A 20706-nucleotide genomic window follows, 5' to 3' on the forward strand; every position below is an offset into this window, starting at 1 on the left:
TCTCCCTCCTGCCCTTCCATTCTATCTAAAAATCAAAGGGAAAATATCCTCAGGTGAGGATTAACAACAAAGTGGAAAAGTCGCTGTCTTCACCATATAAAACTCAACTTCTGGGAGCACACAGTCCCATATAAGCAGTTGGGGCAAATCTTTGTTTGATGCCAATAAAAGACCTGGCAGGAATAACTTACCTCTCACAAAAGACAAGTGAAAAACAGTAACAAATACCTGGCCAGATGCTCCCTGGACACACTAACAGAACACCTACCGAAATAGCAGGACTCCGGATGTCAACAGCATAGTCGGCCTCAGAGGGCTGGATGTTCAGTTTCAAAACATTGTGCAGAGAAGCACCTTCTATTCCCAGTCTATGCAGACCTTCCATGACCCGTGCTTCATTCCTCAATACATCAAACAGACTAAAAAACATAAGTATATAGGAAAAAATCTTTTTTAAAATTCCTTGCCATGAAAAAAAAATGTGTCAGTTCAAACTCAATTCCCTACTAGTTGACAAGTCAAAACAAGGGTGATCGTCCCTTTGCTTCCTCTTATCAAAGTATGCAGAAGAAGGTAGGTAGGATTTACTTCTTGGTTCATGTTTATTTCTACTTATCAACATATACACAGTGTATACTGTGTACAGAAATCACCTGTATTATAAACATACCATTTCGGGGTGAAATACCCCTAAATCTGGGTTTGACAATGCACATTTCTAACAACACTGCCATAATCTCTGTTACTTCTTACAATTGCACCTGATCTACAATCATCTCAAAACAAAGAGTTTATGAAAAAAGGCCAGAAACAGAAATACTAGATTATGTATGTTTAACATGTGTGTCAACACCAGTACCGATGTGCACAAGCACACGCACCTACGACCACAGAAAAGGTCTAGAGGAAGTCATACCCAACCAAGGTTTCCTGGAGGAGAAGAAAGAACTAAGATGACAAGATAAGGACTTTCCTGTCTAGTTCCTTGACACTCTGTATTATTTAAAACTGTTTACAATTAGAAGGTTGTAATACTCTGAAAAATTAAAGATATATATATTTTATTTAATAAAAAATAAAAACAGCCCGGCTGGTGTGACTCAGCAGTTGAGTGTCAACCCATGCACCCAGAAGTCACCGGTTCGACTCCCAGTCAGGGCACATGCCCGGGTTGTGGGCCCAACCCCCAGTGAGGGGCGTGCAGGAGGCAGCCAGTTGATGTTCTCCCTCATCAGTGTTTGTATGGCTCTCTCCCTCTCATTTCCTCTCTCTCTAAAATCAGTAACAAAAAATAAATAAATAAAAACAAATATGGGCAGTCTTTTCAAGTCTCCTTCATTAATGTTTCACCAGCTCTATACAATAGGATGTAAGCATAAAACCCCATTCAAATAATTAACGTGGCCCTGGCTGGTGTGGCTCAGCAACAGAGCATTGGCCCTTGCTCCAGGTTCGATTCCTGGTTACAGACATGTACCTCAGTTGCAGGTTCAATACCCAGCCCCTGTCAGGGGGCAACCAACTGATGTGTCTCTCTCACATTGATATTTTTCTCTCTCTCCCTCCCTTTCTCGTACTCCATGTAAATGTCGATGGAAAAATATCCTCAGGTGAGGATTTTTAAAAAATAAATAAAATAATGTGAAAATATCACACTAGGGAAACTGCTGCTTCTGAAGCATTAGCAGTAGCTTTTGTTTTCACTACATACTATGAAGCCACAGTGTCAACTGGGTAATTTTAATTCCAAGGATAAAACTTGAATTCCACCTGAATGCCCACCAACCCCTCTAAAAATTCATAATAACAATTTAGAGCAATTTAGTCCTAAATAACATTTTAACAAAACATAAAGATGGGCATTCAAAAGAGATCTATGTGACAGAACACCTGTGAGACTCCAGAGGCAGCACTTGAATGCCCTTCCCACCCTGCCCAGAGCAAAAGGGCTCTCCTGTCGCTGCTACTAGGGCATTCTTGCAAGACACCTGGGTTTGAAACGTCCAAGGCCTTAAATGGACATATGATTTTAAAAATGGCAGAGTATCGTCCTAGCCATCCCAGTCGGAACACAGACCCACCTAAGTGTACCCCCAGGCCCGGTCCGCCACCAGGCTGGGCAACACCACCATCCAGGGGAACCACCTGCACCGCAGGAGCGACACGTTACAAGCTCAGAGCATGGAAACGGTACCCATACCTGAATATGTCCTGTGTGTCTAAGTCAATGTGAAGTCCATTGATGAACAGCGCTGAGTCTCCAGGCTGTAATCCTAAAGTTCCTTTGAAATACTGAAATATATAAAAAAGTATTTAAGGAGCAGGAAGAGAATGTTTAACAGAAATGTCCATGTTTCTGGCTGTACTGTGTGTACAAAGGTTGACACCCTCTAATGTACCATAGGAAACCCCTGGCCGTCTGCTACTCCCCCTTGTCATTTAGGACACAATCTGGTGAAACAGCAGGTTTACGCAGCACACACCCTCCTCCCTCCCTCTTTCCAACATCGATTAACAACTGTTTCCTATGACGAGGGTGTCAAATCAGCCAAGTGCTGAGGGTCACGTCTCATAAAAGAGGACTCCTGTTGCTTCTCCCTGCTTGCGATGCCAGCCAAGCAGTGACAGGCGCCAACAACAGCTAGGCCGTCTTGGTCAAGTCCAGGGGTCTAATCGAAACCCCACACTCCCCTCACCTTTCCACTAAGGCACACCAAGGAATTGCTGTGCTAAGGACAGGACCTCCATGCAACCCAGCTCTCCAAGACCTGAGCCCCAGAGGGGTGCCTTCAACTGCTGCTCCTGAGACAATGGCTACCTGGTTCTCCCAGAGCTTGGGGAGGAAGGACAGAAACTGCTGAGCTCCTTCCTTTTCCCAGTAGTCAGTGGACTAAGAGAAATAACCTTTAAAATCTAGTACTGCTGAGAAAAACACAAAACCATGAGGAAACATGGCTTTGCTTCCTTGCCCTGCCAGGATTAAATGGCAAGTGAGATTAGGGTAACGAAGAGCTGCATCAGTGAGAATTAGATTCCTAGCTCGGGAGAGAAGCTCCATGCCCACTCACTGCAGGCCGCGAGGACAGCGCCTCTGAGTATGACAAAGACACAGCTCAGTCTCCTGTAGACCTGGGTGTGGGTAACACAGGTGGCTTCACTTACCAAAAATTCATCACACTAACATTTTGTGCACATTTTTATATGTGTTTTATATTTTGTATTTTATACTTCAATAAAATATTTTACCCAAAAAAATGAAAAACTCAGGATGTACCAATATATAGCCAATTTAATGTTTTATCTTCCTGGGGAAGGGGACTAAAATGAAGGCAATATTTGATACTGTTATGTGGAAATTTAAAATTAAGTGAATAAAAACTGTCAGGGTTCTTCAATTTAGCAAATATTTAAGATATATTTGGTTTCTTATTCCTCAGGTCTACTTAAGTAACTAACATACATAAAGATTAAGAAAATCCTGCCCTGGCCAGTTTGGCTCAGTGGTTGGAGCGTCGACCTGCGGTCCAGAGAGACCCGGGTTCGGTTCCCACTAAGGGCATGTAACTCGGTTGCAGTTTGTCCCGGCCCTGGTTGGGTTGTGCGGGTGGCAGCCACTCAATGTGTCCCTTTCACGTCGATGTTTCTCTCTCTCTTTCTCTTCCTCTCTCTCCCTCTATCTGAACAAAAAATGGAAAAATGTCCTCAGGTGAGGATAAAAAAGAAAAAAAAAAGATTAAGAAAATCCGGGGTACAGATAGTAGATTGAACACACTTTTTTATCCCTTTTGAAATTTTCCTGAAATGTCCATTTTTTTTTAAAAGGGGCTCTCTTAAAGTTACAAATCCATAGTGACGAAGAGAAGAGAAAAAGAGCAACAGACTTTGGAAGCTGGAGAGGTATGAGCAGCAGTGCCCCGGGAATGCTGGGAAAGCTGAAGGCTAGACCTCCAGTGCACGAGCCAAAAGGACACCATGAATCGAGAACACCAAGGACACGCATAGGAGGGGTGATCATGAGGCTAAAAACAGTTCCGATAGAAAGCCTTTTAAGGTAACAGCCCTGGACTCCCCTAATTTCACATAGCAGGCAAGTGCTATCATGACTCCCTCACTCCAAAAAACTGGCGGCTCATCACTGGAAAGAGTAAAACAGACTCTGGAACTGTGGTAAATTAAACACACTGAGGGTGGGGAGCCCACACTGAAAGCAGGGAGCTGAGTGGAAGGTACTAGTGTTCTTCCCTACTGGGCCTCTACCACCCTGGCAGCCAAACTTCACTCTCCAGACAGAAGACCAGAAGATCCTTTCTGGAGACGAAACAGCTCCAGGAGAAAGGTCAAAAGATACTGTCCCTGGGGTACCCTGGGAAGTGGTCATTCGAGGATAGCCTACAGTCAAAAAGCCTCATCCTCGGGGATTCTGTTCAGCTTCTGGCTGCCTCATTCTTCAATATCAGCAGCTGGCCACAGATCACCAGACATCCTGGAAAGCCACTAGCATTAAAGACAAGAGACCAAGACAAAAATAAAGAATACTTACGTGGAAACAGACTATGCAAAGAGAAGAAAATATACACGTGCACCATTGCTATCGCAGAAGGATACGAGAACACCATAAAAGAAGAATCCAAGAACAACAATAACCCTTGGAAATTAAAAATGTGACAACTACAGGAAAAACCTAAACCAAGGAGTTAAAATCCTTCCCAGAAAGTTTAAAAGTAAAAAACAAAAGGATTGGAAAATAGGAAAAAAAAAAACTTTTTTCAATTAGGCCAAGTCAATCATGGCGGTGCAAAATCTTAAAAATAGAGCCTTGGCTGATTTGGCTCAGCAGTTAGAGCATCAGCCCAAGGACCAATTAAGTCATGGGTTCGATTCTGGCCAAGGGCACATACTTCGGGTGCAGTTCATCCCCAACCCTGGTCAGGGTCATGTAGGAGGCAACCAGTGGATGTGTCTCTCTCACGTCGATGTCTCTCTCACGTCGATGTCTCTCTCTCTCTCTCTCTCTCTCTCTCTTTCCCACTCTTCCTCTCCCTTCCTCCCTCCCACTGTATCTGAGGATAACTAGAAAAATATCCTTGGGTGAGGATTAAAATATAATAAATAAATAAAATAGAGTTCTCATAAGACAGAAGAGAAAAACCCAATGGAAGAAATGCAAATAAATAATTTTTTAAAATTTCCCCAAACTCAAGAAAATAATTTTCTAGATTTAAAGGGCCTATCAGCCACCTAATAGTACAGAAACTTTTTTAAATGACACATCATTGTGAAATTTCAGATTACTAAGGTCAAAGAAAAGATCCTAGATGATTCTAGAAAGAAAAGGCAGATTTCATACAAAGGCTTCAGACTTCTCAACAGCCACAATGGAAATCAAAATTATAAGTATCAATGCCTTCAAACTTCTAAATGACTTCAGATCTAAAATTCTATATCCAGCCCAACTACCAATAAAAGAACAGAAATGGAAAATTGATTTCTCGGAGTCTGAAATTTACCTTGCATGCAACTTTTCTTAATGAAGAATGATTTGCTGCACCAAAATAAGGGAATAAACCAAAAGCGAGACCTGAAATCCAAGGAATAGGGCGTCCAACAAAAGACTTTAAGTTAAAGGAAGATTCCCCCAGATGATTGCTGTGCACTGGACATAAAAAACAACCGTCCATAGAGGAGCGGTGAATATAATCATGACACAAAAACACAGGGAAAGTGACGAGGTAGGTAAAGCACCAATACGGAGTCGTGGTAGACAGGGGTAGGAGGGTAGTGAAAGAAAGTTAGATATCCTTGTAACAGGAGGCCAATCAATAAGGTCTGAAACTCAAAACTAAAGTACCAATTTAAGCTTGTTACAAGTCTGGAGATAGGTATCAAAAGAATCAACTAAGAGTCAGAAGCAGATGTTTCTGGTAAAAGGGACACAGGGAGTGAGGATGTTTGTTTTGTGAATAAACAGGTAGCACCATTTGGTGCTTTAAATTATATTCATATTCAACTTTAATTAAAAACTAAAAACATAAAAAAGATTACAGGAAGGAATTAAAATATCATCATCTTTGATCAAATGAGATTAAAACTACTAATGTCACTGGTTTAACTCAGATTTCCTAAAGATACACTATGAAACAGAAAGGCCCCCATTTTCCATTGATTATTGTTACCTTCTGATTCTCTTCCACTTCTGTTCTAAGTTCTGAACTCACAGCTGTTTTTGTTATTGCTCTAAGGAAACAAACACATTATCATTGCTTGGTTTAATATGTTGTCTTCATATAAATGTCTTCAATTTAGTATGAAACAACAAATTGCTTAATAAATTACAAAAACCGCCCTGGCCAATTTGGCTCAGCAGTTGGAGCGTCGGCCTGCAGACCAGAGTCCAGGGTTCGGTTCCCGCTAGGGGCACGTACCAAAAAAAAAATAACAAAAACGAAAAGAATAAATAAATAAATTACAAAAACCTAGTGAAAAAAACCTTAAACCTTTACAACTGGTAAATATATTTCTCCTCTCAAATGTGTTTGTTTTTTCATTATTGTAAGAAACAATACCAAGGAAAAGTACCAGTAACAGCAGCATTTTAACACAAGGGCAGTTATTTCCAAGATCTTAGTTACTATATGTGATTCTACTCCTGTGTATGATGCTAAAGCTCACAGGCTAAAGGATACTGTTATTTCCAAGATCTTAGTTACTATATGTGACTCTATTCCTGTATATTATCTCTAAAGCTCACAAACTAAAAGATACTGTTAAATAAATTAAGGCAACAAATTGCTCATCCTATTTAAGCACTTGTGGTGAAGATGGAATCCTACATGTACATCTTCAATAACATGCTGGACTAAAGGAGAATATACTATATGATTTATAAGTTCTATCCAAGAAGTATTTTCAAAACTAATCAAATAAACTTATCTACAAAACATCTCGTATCAGAATTCAATCTCATTCAGTGACTCAAGAATGAATGACACTAATTTAAGTCACTAGTTTCTAAAAAATTGGCTTTTAAAACAACTGTGCCTTGCATCTATTAGACATGGGGACAATTACACAATTGGAAGCAATACCGGAAAAGCTGCATTCAAAATCTCACCCTGTCTCTATGAACAAGTCAGACTCTGTAACTCATTTTCTTCATCAAGATTAAATTAGATGTGAAAATGTTCAGGAAAAAAAAACACTACCATCCATGTGAAATCCTACACTGGTTATGTCTGCTCAGCTTAGTGTTAACTCATCCAACCCTGAAAAGCAGCTCTTTCAGGGTTGAGGAAAGTGTTCATTTAGAGCTCACACAACTAGGAAGTGCAGTGCCAAGAATACGACCAAGACGTGTCTCCTCCACCACACACTGCAGTCTTGACACCTCAGAAAGAGAGCAGCATTAGCAGTATGGTGTTGATAGAAGGAGAACTTTCATTTTCTAAGTATTTATATACTTTAACTGCTTCATTTTTACATATAAACATGAAGATAATTAGATATATGTTCAGGAGACAAATGCCTCAGAGCCTTAATACCCTATATTACCTGGCTTTGGTAGGAAAATTTTGACTGAGATCCTTCATAACCACCAAAGCTAATTCAACAGGAGCATCCAAGATTCGGGCAGCAGTCTGGAAACTTAGATCTGTAACAATGTCAAATATAATATAAAGTGTATTAACATACTACAATAAAAAATAGGAAAGAAACACACTTACTTCCCACTACTTTCTTGGTAATTGAGACTGCTTAGAATGCAACCATTCCAGAGTGTGCTCATGGTTTTATTTCAGGTGTTATTGACCTTCTATGGTGTTTACTACAATAATTTCTTGATCTACCTGTATAACACAGTAGAGCATACACTAACACATGAGGCAGAGGATAAAGTCATCGCAAATCCTGTCCCTTTTGAATTTACAACAAATCTCAAATTATTAAAAAAGACTTTAGTAAATTATCTTGGAAAAACCTTGATGGATCGTTTTGGACCAGAAGGGCGCACATGCGCCCTCCCACTGCCACACGTTGGAACCCCACATATGCACTGTTCAGTAAATGTGAGCAAGCACACAAAGGCCAAGACACACAGCTTCTATACTACAAACCTGTGCATTTCCCCTCACAAAGAAAAGACCTGGCACTCATTTGCATATTCATTTACTATTTATAAAGTGTTACTTATCTAAAAAAGGATGTTCCTTTCTGATTAATCATAACTAATCACAATTAATCACTCTCTTTAAAATCTGTGAATTGATACAATTGCATTCAAATTCTACCTTTTCGTAATACCATAAAATATAGTCAAAAAATAGGCCAGTGATTCATATGTTTTTATTTTTATTACCTTGTAATTGCCAAACTTTCAAAGGTGCCATTTCATTGGTGCTCTCCACAAGATGCTTTCTAAGTTCCTTCAACTGTCCCTTCAGGTCAGGGTGCAGGTCTCTGAAAGAAACATAAAATCAGTCCTTTTCATGTGTCTTTTCTTTCTCAAACTACACTCAGAAGTTGGCTCCAATTTCACCTTCATGATTTTTCCCCTCTTAGCATTAGAAAAATTCCTACAATATAGGGGGGAAATTAAAGTATAATTATTTTTCTTAAAAAATTAAGTTGGGTCCGGCCCGGCTGGTGTGGCACAGTGGCTGAGCGTTGACCCATGCACCAAGAGGTTGCCCGTTCGATTCTCAGTCAGGACGCATGCCCAGGCTGTGGGCCAAATCCCCAGTGGGGGGCATGCAGGAGGCAGCCAATTGATGTTCTCTCTCATCGATGTTTTCATCTCTCTCTCCCTCTCCCTTCCTCTCTCAAATCAATAAAGAAAGAAAAATTTTTTTTTAAAGTTGGGAGGAATGAGCACTGGACAGTTTGGATCAGCAGTTAGCATCGGCCTGCAGTCCAGAGAGACCCGGGTTTGGTTCCCGCTAAGGGCACGTACCTCAACTGCAGTTTGTCCCCGGCCCTGGTTGGGTCGTGTGGGAGGCAGCCACTTGATGTGTCCCTTTCACGTCAATGTTTCTCTCGCTCTCTCTCTTCCTCTCTCTCCTTCCCACTCTATCTGAACAAAAAATGGAAAAATGTCCTTGGGTGAGGATAATAAAAAAATAAAAATAGCCTTGGCCAGTTTGGCTCAGCGGTTAGAGCGTCGGCCTGCGGTCGGGAGAGACCCGGGTTCGGTTCCCGCTAAGGGCACATACTTCGGTTGCAGTTTGTCCCCGGCCCTGGTTGGTTGTGCGGGTGGCAGCCACTCGATGTGTCCCTTCACGTCGATGTTTCTCTCTCTCTCTCCCTTCCTCTCTCTCCCTCCCACTCTATCTGTACAAAAAATGGAAAAATATCCTCGGGTGAGGATAAAAAAAATAATAATAAAAATAAATAAATAAATAAATAAAAATAAAAAGTTGGGAGAAATGAGATAAACCAAAGAACTTATATGCATATATGCATAACCAATGGTCATAGACAACAATTCGGGGGGGGGGGGGGCATGGGGATCAGAAGGAGGGTGTCTAAGTGGGGAAAAGGAGAAACATCTCTAACAAAAATAATTTAATTAAAAAAGTAAAAATAGCCCGGCCGGTGTGGCTCAGTGGTTGAGGGTCGACCCTATACCAAGAGGTCGCTGGTTTGATCCCCAGTCAGGGCACATGCCCAGGTTGTGGGCCTGATCCAGGGGGGGGAGGCACGCAGGAGGCGGCCAATTGATGTTCTCTCTCTCATCGATGTTTCTATCTCTCTCACTCTCTCTCTCCCTTCTTCTCTCTCTAAAATCAATACAGAAAAATAAAAAACAATTTTTTAAAATTAAATTAAATTAAAATCAAAAAGTTAAGGTGATATAGAAAAGTATGTTAATTTAAAACCCTAAGATTTACAGACGAAATCATGACTCACTACAGATTGCTGAGGTTGCAGGGAGGGAGATGAGTGGAACTGGGAGGAGGGACAAAGGGAACCTCAACTCTACCTGTCGTGTCTCATTCACCTTGTTTCTTTCTTCTTTTAAGTAAAACCACACATATATTTGGGGGGAAACTTAACAGTTCTTTGGTACAGAAAAGCAAGTATGAGAGCAACAATCAATTCTCGGTGGTAAGTATAGTACATGGGTGTGTTATATTATTTTCCATACTTTTCTGAATCTTTATAATTCCTCGAAATAAAATTCAATCTATATTGTTACCAGTCCCCAAATGAATTTCTGTCTACAACATGCTCATAAATCCTCTGGTTACATGAATACAATTCAAGCTAACCAAGATTACTGGGTTTTGTTTAGTTTTATCTTGAAATATAGTACATTCTATTTGAAGCTAGTATAACAGAAGATATCAGAAACAGAAATATATCATTTAGACAAATGGCTGAAAGAGTCATTCTGTTCTTTTTTTTTTTTCTTTATTGATTTTTAGAGAGAGAGGAATGGAGAGGGAGAGAGAGATGGAAACATCTATGGGAGAGAACATCGACTGGCCGCCTCCTACATGCCCCAACTGGGAAATGGGCCCACAACCTGGGCATGTGCCCTGACCAGGAATCGAACCAGCAACCTCTTGCTGCAGGGTCGATGTTCAACCATGGAATGGCTGGGCCATTCTGTTCTTTTAAATGCTAAAATCTCAAATTTTCTCTTTTTTAAATTTTTTTTTCAACCACAGTTTACATTCAATACCATTCCACACCATTTTCAGATGTAGAGCATCAAAATTTCTTAAATACAACATGCAGCAAGTTAAATGTTTACTCAGATCCTTCACCTTCCAAAGAATCTACTTCCAATCACACTACAAACTCTTCTTCATGATAAAAATATCAAAAAATGTTCCAGTTACTTTAGATAGCTAAATAACTATTCTGAATGTCCAAAAAGAAAAAAAAATGTCTTCAATATTCAACATACTCCATTATGTTGTAAATACATGAAATCATAACGCTGTCTAAAAAAGCAAACATAAAACACATGAATAGTTAAAGGAATTCTGGAAACCTGGGCCAATAAAAAATGGAACCTGACTGCACACTGAGGCCAGAACTGATACTGAACACAAAGAATATGTATATGCATAAGATGAACATAACATGTCCATAGTAATTTAACATGAACTAAGTCATTTCTGCTAAACTATTAGTCTGGCTAAGGCATTTCATGCAGCCAACAGTTAAACGAGTACTAGAAAATGAGCCTGCACATATTATTCCCCTATGGTGTCTTCCTTTAAAAATAAACAAAAACAAAAGGGGGACATCTGTAATACTTTCAACAATAAAGATTAAAAATAATGAAAACTGAAAATAAACTTAAAAAAAAAACACAAAGCACACTGTAGAAGCTCTAACTAAGATTTTTAGATAAAGCAGAATCCAGGGCTCTGAACAATTATCACATCATGTCAGAAATAACCGCAACATTTGAGAGAGGAGTTAAGAAGACTTTTCAGCTATAAAAGCCTATGATAGCCCTGGCCGGTTTGGCTCAGCGGTTAGAGCGTTGGCCTGTGGTCCTGAGAGACCCGGGTTCGGTTCCCGCTAAGGGCGCGTACCTCGGTTGCAGTTTGTCCCCGGCCCTGGTCGGTTGTGCGGGTGGCAGCCACTCGATGTGTCCCTTTCACATCGATGTTTCTCTCTTTTCTCTGTTCCTCTCCCCCCCCCCCCCACTCTACCTGAACAAAAAATGGAAAAATGTCCTCGGGTGAGGATAAAAAAAAAAAAAAAAAAAAAAGCCTATGATACTTAGATAAAATGGCTATGAATTTTTCTTCAAAGCAAATCCATTTTCTATCCTCTTTCATACAGAGCAAACACTAATGTAATGTATTTTAACTGAACATGTATAAAATCTACTCCTCATCTACTACACCTGCTTTGCATTTTTTAGACTCTGTTTAGCATGAGTAAATAGCTATGACCTCTCTAACTGAAAATACATTTGAATTTCTTGGGAAAATATTGACTGAAACAGTTATATTTCTCCTTTTATGTGAATCAAAAAATGGCATGTAATTTTGTGCCATCAACTGCAAGGCCCAGAAAAGGAACTCAAAGTGAGCCATAAGGAGACAGCCACAGTATCACTGAAAGCTATGTGCCCAGAACAACTGGAGATCATGTACTGTCCTATAATTAATGGGCCATCTCTTCGTATCAGGTGACATGTGTAAAATGCTATCGGGAGATCTGTAATTCAGATGTAGTAAGAGAGATGACGTTCCTAGTGCGACGAAACCTGGAGGTTTAAACAGAGTAAGATCATTCCCCAAAACCATACACATACCTTAATCTTCCAAAGAAAAATCCCTGAACTTCATCAATAGGATCATTTTCACCAATCACTGTGGTGTTTACTTCAGTTCCTATAAAAGCACAGCAAATACATGTCTAATCATTCAGATTAGAAATAAAAACACTATTAACCTCATAAGTCTGAGTGATGTTAAAAAAAAAAAATTAGAAACACTTGATATTATGATACCATTTAAAATGCTGAATATCTAGCTCTTCCTGAAAGCAGCCAGAGTGACCTCTTAAAATGGTTCGATATTCACTTGACCCAGAAACGCACACATAATCATGCAAATCAAGAGGTTCGCTGTACGAACACTCGTGGAACTGCCCAGGCCATCAAGTGCATGCATACTCAAAAAGCCACCGAGCATCTGAAGGATGTCACTTTACAGAAGCAATGTGTGCCATTCTGTCATTACAATGGTGTTGGCAGGTGTGCCCAGGCAAAACAGTGGGGTCGGACACGGGGTAGGAGGCCCAAAAAGTGCTGAGTTTTTGCTGCACATGGTTAAAAATGCAGAGAGCAATGGTGAACCTCAGGGTTTAGATGTAGGTTCTCTGGTCACTGAGCACATCCAGGTGAACAAAGCTCCCGGGATGCGGCACAGAACATACAGAGCTCATGGGAGGATCAGCCCAGACATGAGCTCTCCCTGCCACAGGGAGAGGACCCGACAGAGAAAGAGCAGACTGCTCCTAAACCAGAGGGGAGGCTGCACAGAAGAAAAAGACAGCCCGGAAGAAACTGGAGAAACAAAAACATATGGCCCGGGAATAAATTCAACATAAAATAAATGCTAATAAAAGTAAAACTAGATAAATAAATAAACAAACAAATAAATAAATAAAATGCTGAATACCTAATTTTGCAATGGTAACGAGAAAACTGATGCACTTTAATATACCCTACATTCCTGGATAAAATAAGAATATATTGTTTCCCTTAAACTTCGGAAAATTACATGCTAAAATTTTCCAAATTAATACCTTTGAAATGATAATTAATTTTTCAATATAAAAATTCTAAAGAATATGCAACCAGGCACCTAAATAGAATTGTTGATGAGTTACTAGGCTATCTCTATGTACCAAGCCAATCCTTTTTAACTTTAAAATGAGCTCAAAAGAAATTAAAAAGACCGTACATAAAATGTGTGGTTGAAATAATAAATTCAAAACCCTAGAGTATGACAAAAAGTATCCATAGTAAACTGTTCCAAGTGCAGAAAATAATAAAAACCATTAAATCATTTGTTAATTATAGGATAGTTTAAGATTTCACATGGGCCTCAAATTAATGGCTATTTGTGAACTATATATTGTCAGTAACAATAGCTACTACTCACTGAACATTTTTTGTGCAAAAAAACCGTGCTATTTTCTTGCATATACATCTTATTTTCTCCTCAGAAACAGTTTAAGAAGCATATGTCATTATCTATACTTTACACAGGAAAAAATTAGGACACAGAGAATTTGCTTAATGTCACCCAACTCGGATGTAACAGAACAAGGATTCAAACACAGGCTCATCATATTCTTAAATCTATTCTTTATTATTAAGGAGAAAAGTTCCCCTTTAACTCACATTGTAAAAAGAGAAAACACATTGGTCTGATTTACAAATTCACCTTTCACCTGAGTATCGTCCTTGGCCTTGTACTCGGTGCTCTTGATGGCCAGTTCCACGCCATAGCCAGAGAGATACACAGGCTCCTTTCTGGGATTCTGCAAGCAGAGCAAGCATCCCACCATCACCTCCAAGCTCTTACATGTCACAAAGTGCAGAATGTGACTGTGTTAATACCGCGGCCAACACTTAGGATTATCCACTCAAACACACTTAAAACCTCCATGGAAATCCCAGCTGCCTTTAGATCTTGTATCCTACCACATGTGTGAGAAGGGGGATTCCAAGGTAGAAGCAACACCAGAGAAAGGCAAAGGGAACCAAACCACGTGAAGAGAGGGAGAAAGAGAAAGTTTCAGAGCCTGCACAGCAGGACTGAAGAGCAGCAAGGCTGGAACCCAGAAGAGCTCTGCCATGTGTGTCAATGTGTGCATGTTTACATTTTGTATTGAATTTAAACATCTTCAGACAGGGTTTGGGCTGACCAAGTATCACGGGCTTACCACCACAACCTGAATGAGCATGGCCCTTTAGAAATGTTACGTATTTATTTATGTGTTTGTTTGTTTGCTAATCCTCACTCAAGGGAGGAGGGAGATAGAAAAACATCGATGTGAGAGACACACATTGGTTGCCTCTTGCAGGTACCCCAACAGGGGCTGCTAATCGAACCTGTAACCCAGGTACATGCCCTTAACCAGGTATTGAACCAGTGACCATTCAGTATGCAAGCTGATGCTCTATCAACTGAGCCACACCACCCAGGGCCCTTTAGACATTCCAATCTTTAATACCAGCAATAGAGCCCTGAGGCAGAGGGATGGAGAGCAGTTGTCAAAAATTAGATACTAATAAATCTGTTTCTGTTCAAACAAATTTTCATTCAAAATTTTTATTTTAGTACTTGCATGGACTTAGCATCCAATATTTATCTAGCTTATTAGGATACAAAAACTTTTTTTTTATAATATATTTCTATTATATTTTTTAGACGGAGAGAGGAAGGGAGAGGGGGAGAGAGATAGAAACATCAATGAGAGAGAAACATTGACTGGCTGCCTCCTGCACACCCTATACTGGAATTCAAGCCTGCAACCTGGGCATGTGCCCAGACCAGGAATCAAACCAGCAACCTCTCAGTGTATGGGATGATATTCAATCCAATGAGCCACACCAGCTGAGTAGGATACAGAAACTTTAGGGCTAATAATCTTTACATATAAATAATTCAAATGCTAAATGTTATACAAAGTTCCAAAACCTTCATTTTCAATCGATTCTGCCTGATTTTACCTCTTCAGAAATCCTTCCTTTTCCATCTTATGAAAATATTTCAAACAAAAAAAAAATTTGGAAAAGAACTGAATTAAAGAATAAGTTCCTGCCTGGCTGGTGTGGCTCAGTGGTTGAGAGTTTATCCATGCACCAAGAAGTCGCTAGTTCGATTCCCAGTCAGGGCACAAGCCCAGGTTGTGGGCCTGATCCCCAGTGGGGGATGTGCAGGAGGCGGCCAATCGATGTTTTCTCCTATCGATGTTTCTATCTCTCTCTCCCTCTCCCTTCCTGTCTAAAATCAATATTTTGATTCTTAAAATCAAACAAAATGTTTTTGTTTTTTTTAAGAATCCGTTCCTGCTCCAGCCTGTTTGGCTCAGCAGTTAGAGCATCGACCTGCAAACCAATTCCCAGTCAAGGGTGCGTACCTGGGTTGCAGGTTCGATCCTCAGCCTGGTCAGGGTCATGTGGGAGGCAACCAATAGATGTGAGTCTCTCACATCGATGTTCCTCTTCTCTCTCTCTTTCTCTCCCTTTCTCTCCCTTCCTCCCTCTCTCTCTCTCTCTCTCTCTCTCCTCTCCTCTCCTCCCTCCTTTCCACTCTATCTGAAAAAATAGCCTTGGGTGAGGATTAAAAAAGAATCTGTTTCATAGTATGTAACCATATTAAATCTGGACCATATTAAATATAATTTACATGGTTCATTTGAAAATAGAATATAAACTTTATGAAGCTGTAGTTAAGCATAATTGTTTTATATTTCTTCAGAAAGGCAAGCAAAGTACCTCCATTGTGCAAATAACATTTGATGAAAGTACTTAAATTCTCAAAAAAGTAACCTGGCCAGTATGGTTCAGCAGTTAGAGCGTCGGCCCACGGACCAGAGAGTCCCAGGTTCGGTTTTTGCTAGGGGCACGTACTTTGGTTGCACTTTGTCTCCGACTCCAGCTGGGGTCGTGTGGGTGGCAGCCAGTCAATGTGTCTCTCTCACATCCATGTTTCTCTCTCTCTCTTCCCCCCTCTCTCCCTCCCACTTTATCTGAAGATAAATGCAAAAATGTCCTCGGGTGAGGATAAAAAAAAAAAAAAGTAGTTCTAATAATTTTATAAAAGGGGAAATTTATAGCTTATGTGGTAAGGTCATGCTGGGCAAATCAATATATAAAGTAAGTCAATACTCACAGATACATAATGTCTGAATATGTAATTGATTTTGCCTGCACTGCTTTGTGACACAAGCTGGTGGTGGAAATTGTAAAATGCCTCACAGCCGATCTCAGAGTAGAAAATCACCACTGGACTCTCAGGACTGGAGGAGGGGTATCTGTGATCACCTTTGAACAACAAGGGTTTGGGTCTAAAAACAAATAGCAAAAGTTTAAAATTATAAACTTAAAAAAGTTTTTAAACAAACTGTAGCTGCAGCAATGATAATGTAAGTAAAGATTATGATCATCTTAATATAAAAGTATCAAAATCTTAAATAGTTTTCAGTAAGAGTGCTATCAGGTATAAATCTTATTTGTTCATCATTAAACATAATAATAAAAGTATATTACCTAAATACTAGCTATAAAATGCAGACTTTAATAATTGTTACCGATTCCTAGAGAAGAGGGAAAGCCAGATCTCATAGTACTAAAACTTTTGCCGTGGTTGTTTTTGCTCAGTGGTTAGAGCATCGGCCTGTGGTCCAGAGAGACCTGGGTTCGATTCCCGCTAAGGGCATGTACCTCGGTTGCAGTTTGTCCCTGGCCCTGGTTGGGTCGTGCAGGTGGCAACCACTCGACGTGTCCCTTTCACATCGATGTTTCTCTTTCTCTCTCTTCCTCTCTCTCCCTCCCACTCTATCTGAACAAAAAAAAACAAAAAAATGTCCTCAGGTGAGGATAAAAAAAAAAAACTTTAACAAATTATCCTACTAAAAACAGAATATAATTACCCTTTTACCTGAAAACATAAGAATACATAATGCAAAGAAGCAGAGGACTACTTAAGCATATATCTTGCAAATCAGAGCAACTCCCTCCTCTATCAGCTTTACCACTATGATCTTCCTAGCAATAGATTTAACATTTATATGTTCCTCATAAATTTTAAAACTTAACCTCCAAAAACACTTCTCTAAGAATAACATCAAGATACTAATAGACTAAATAAAACACCCTGTCCAATTTGGCTCAGCAGTTAAAGCGTCAGCCCGAGGACCAAAGAGCTGCAGATTCAATTCCGGTCAAGGCATGTTCCTTGGTTGCAGTTTGGTCCCCGGCCATGGTTGGATTGTGCAGGAGGCAATCAGTCGATGTGTCTCTCTCGAATTGATATTTCTCTCTCTCTCCCTCCCTCCCATTCTATCTGAAGATAAATGGAAAAATATCCTCAGGTGAGGATTAAAGACAAAAGAAAAAGATATTAATGGACATAAATGCATAGACTTTAGGACCTACCAATCTCTCCCAATGAGGTACACCTACATGTGTTAAAGAAAAGTTACTCTAGTAAAAGCAATGTATACCCACACAAAAAAGTCTAAAAGGATACAAGCCGAACCATTAAAAACAGTTACCTCCTCTCAGAAGAGGATACACTATCACTGTTTTGTTTACAAAGTCTGCATTTTATTACAACATATTAAACAAAAACAGATCAATTTTGTTTTCACCAAAGGAGCACCACTTTAGCACACAACCACTTCAACCCTGACAGGGCTAGAATGCACACTGGTGTCACCCTGAGTAAGAAGCACTCATGTCATTTGCTGGGCAGAGGACAAGTGCTGGGCAGATAATCTCACTAAAGAAGAACGACCCTCACTGAAAACACCCTTAGCACTTCAGATACAGCAGAGCAACACCACAGAGAAAGATCACTGCTATCTTATTTATAAGGTCAGTGGAGAGGTTATAAAGCATACTGCCCTAGACAGACAGCAAGAGGTACTATTATATTAGCCCAGAGGAAATCAACCTTTACGCAAAAGCTAGACCATTAATTACCAATTTAATATTCAAATTAAGCTTGCAATTATCCTTTAAATAGCTTACTTTGTCTGAAACCAAGAATATCCTGAGAGATCATTATCATTAATATAATTACTTCAGGCACTAGCTTTAACACAGAGTATGCTTTACTAAGCTGACGACAGAGTCTATGTAATTTCTCAGATACAGTCATTACTAAATACTGACAGCAATATTAGGTACTCTTAGTATCTCCATTTTAAAATGAGATGAGGAAAGAAAGGTTAAGTAATCTGCCAAGTTCATGACATTTTAAGCAACAGAGCTGGAATTCAAATCTGGTCAGTCTGGTTCCAGAATCCATGCTCTAGACCACTGTCCCTACAGACCACAAAACTCATTTAAAAATCAAAAGTGGTCTTGATATTAAAGAAAGCACAATGCATGACATTTATAGAGAGATACACACAACCTACCTTTCAGATGCTGTTAACAGAAGAGTCTCAAGGGTATCAAAATCACAGGTCTTCCTTCCATGAACTGAAAAAAATGAATTACATCCCTCTGGTGGAGGTTCGTCAGCCGCTATCTGCCATTTAAGACACAAGACTTTTTAAAAAAAACTTCTAACCAAAGACAAGTTCCAGCTCTTGACCTGGGTGAGAATTACAGGATGTTCACTTATCATTATTTATTATACTATATCTTTATTGTGAGTGCTTTGCTATACCTGTATTACTTTATAGTGAAAAATTGTTTTAAAATTCACATTTCTTTTACATCAAATATACAACTGGAGCCCTGGCGGGTTTGGCTCAGCAGTTGGAGCATCGGCCTGCGGTCGAGAGAGACCCGGGTTCGGTTCCCACTAGGGGCACGTGCCTCGGTTGCGGTTTGTCCCCGGCCCTGGTTGGGTCATGTGGGTGGCAACCATTCAATGTGCCCCTTTCAGGTCAATGTTTCTCTCTCTTTCTCTCTCTCTCTCTTCTTCTCTCTCCCTCCCACTCTATCTGAACAAAAAATGGAAGAATGTCCTCAGGTGAGGATAAAAAAAAAAAGTATATTTTTATACACACACACACAACTGGGATCGATACCTTTGATTCTCTCGCTTTTTTTTTTCACAATAGAAGTCTGTTCAATGCAAAATCCAATAAGAACTATAAACTACATTAAGTTAACATTTTTAAAGTCTCTCTTAAAGCTCCTCCTTCCCTCTTTCCTTCATCTTTTAACTTACTTGTTAAAGAGATCCAGTCATTTACCCTAACATCACCCACAGGCTGACCTTTGCTGACTGCCCTGTGACACTGCCTCACATGTTCCATATTCCTGAACTGCTATGGGAGCTGCAGGCTATGCCCAGGTCGATCAGTTGGGCAAGACTACACCTCCTAGGCCGTGTGGTACAGATGAAGTCCGATAGTCTCTATTTTTGTGTGCGTATTCTTTATTTCTTAAATAAAAATAAGTTGAAAGTTAAATTTTTTATAATATATGGTTTGAAGATTTCACATCGACTTTGCTTGTTATTTACAAACAAATCATAAATCCTAGAAAATGTCAGGCAGAAAAGTTACAGCTCTGTAATAAAATACCAGGTCAACTATAATATATCCAATCATGTTGTACAACTCTAAAAATACTGTGTAAGCACTGAACTCACCTGCTGGAAGGCTTGAATTGTAGCCGAGTAGGAATGGAGAGACAGAGAAAATTTCAACAAATTCTGCTGCAGAGGTGACAGAAACTGAAATGCAGCTTCCAATACTGCATGATAATAGGAGTAATCAGTACCTGTCGAGGAAGAATATTAACCAAAATGATCATATATAATTAGAGGTATCCAAATAAAACATTTATAAGTATCAAGATATGTGTTACAAAACCATATGAAAGGAAAGTTTTGTACTATACTGCCTTGAACTGCCGTAAAATGCTCAGAATCCCTGGAGTGAACAAAGAGACTGGACGTCTCCTCCCTTCTTCCCTTTGTCCACTCCTCCCTCCCATGGACTGCCAGTCACCTACTTCAGGGAGGAAGCCCAATCCCCACGCCATGCGTCAATGGACCCAGTACATCTCTTCTTTGCTCTCATAATATTCCTTTGCTTACCTCTTTCACTCATTACATTATTCACTAAAGTATTCACTATCTGCCCCACCCAAAATGGTCCTTGAGCACCCACAGGCAGGAACTATGACTTATTTGCCTTAGTATCCCCAGTGCCTACCACCACATGTCATCAGTCTAGCACAGCTGAGCGAGGTGATCAGGAAACACAACGTATTAAAGGATAGTGATAAAACTGTGTTTAGGGTAAAGCAGTGATTCTCAACCTATGGATCACAACCCCTTTTGGGGGTCGAATGACCCTTTTACAGGGGTCACCTAAGACATAACAGTAGGAAAATTACAGTTATGAAGTAGCAATGAAAATAATTTTATGGTTGGGAGTCACCACAACATGAGGAACGGGATTAAAGGGTCTCAGGATCAGGAAGGTTGAGAACCACTGGTAAAGCATTTAAACAAACAATTGGAATAA

General features: G+C 39.9%; 1 protein-coding gene across 3 annotated transcripts in view; it reads right to left on the reverse strand.

The window, feature by feature from the left end:
- Positions 1-20706, reverse strand: part of UGGT1 (UDP-glucose glycoprotein glucosyltransferase 1) — a 147818-nt gene that overhangs the window by 111630 nt on the left and 15482 nt on the right. For all 3 annotated transcript variants that reach the window (XM_036254953.1, XM_036254952.1, XM_036254954.1), the window contains exons 4-13: positions 19824-19954; positions 18634-18746; positions 16380-16554; positions 13923-14019; positions 12281-12359; positions 8354-8454; positions 7549-7648; positions 6174-6234; positions 2201-2292; positions 269-419 (exon numbers count right to left, since the gene is read on the reverse strand). In XM_036254953.1, the coding sequence (XP_036110846.1) occupies positions 269-419; positions 2201-2292; positions 6174-6234; positions 7549-7648; positions 8354-8454; positions 12281-12359; positions 13923-14019; positions 16380-16554; positions 18634-18746; positions 19824-19954 (1100 nt within the window). The remainder of the gene's footprint in view (positions 1-268; positions 420-2200; positions 2293-6173; positions 6235-7548; positions 7649-8353; positions 8455-12280; positions 12360-13922; positions 14020-16379; positions 16555-18633; positions 18747-19823; positions 19955-20706) is intronic.

The sequence above is a fragment of the Molossus molossus genome, unplaced genomic scaffold (genome assembly GCF_014108415.1).
Source record: "Molossus molossus isolate mMolMol1 unplaced genomic scaffold, mMolMol1.p scaffold_m16_p_11, whole genome shotgun sequence".
In the NCBI taxonomy this organism is placed as follows: domain Eukaryota; kingdom Metazoa; phylum Chordata; class Mammalia; order Chiroptera; family Molossidae; genus Molossus; species Molossus molossus.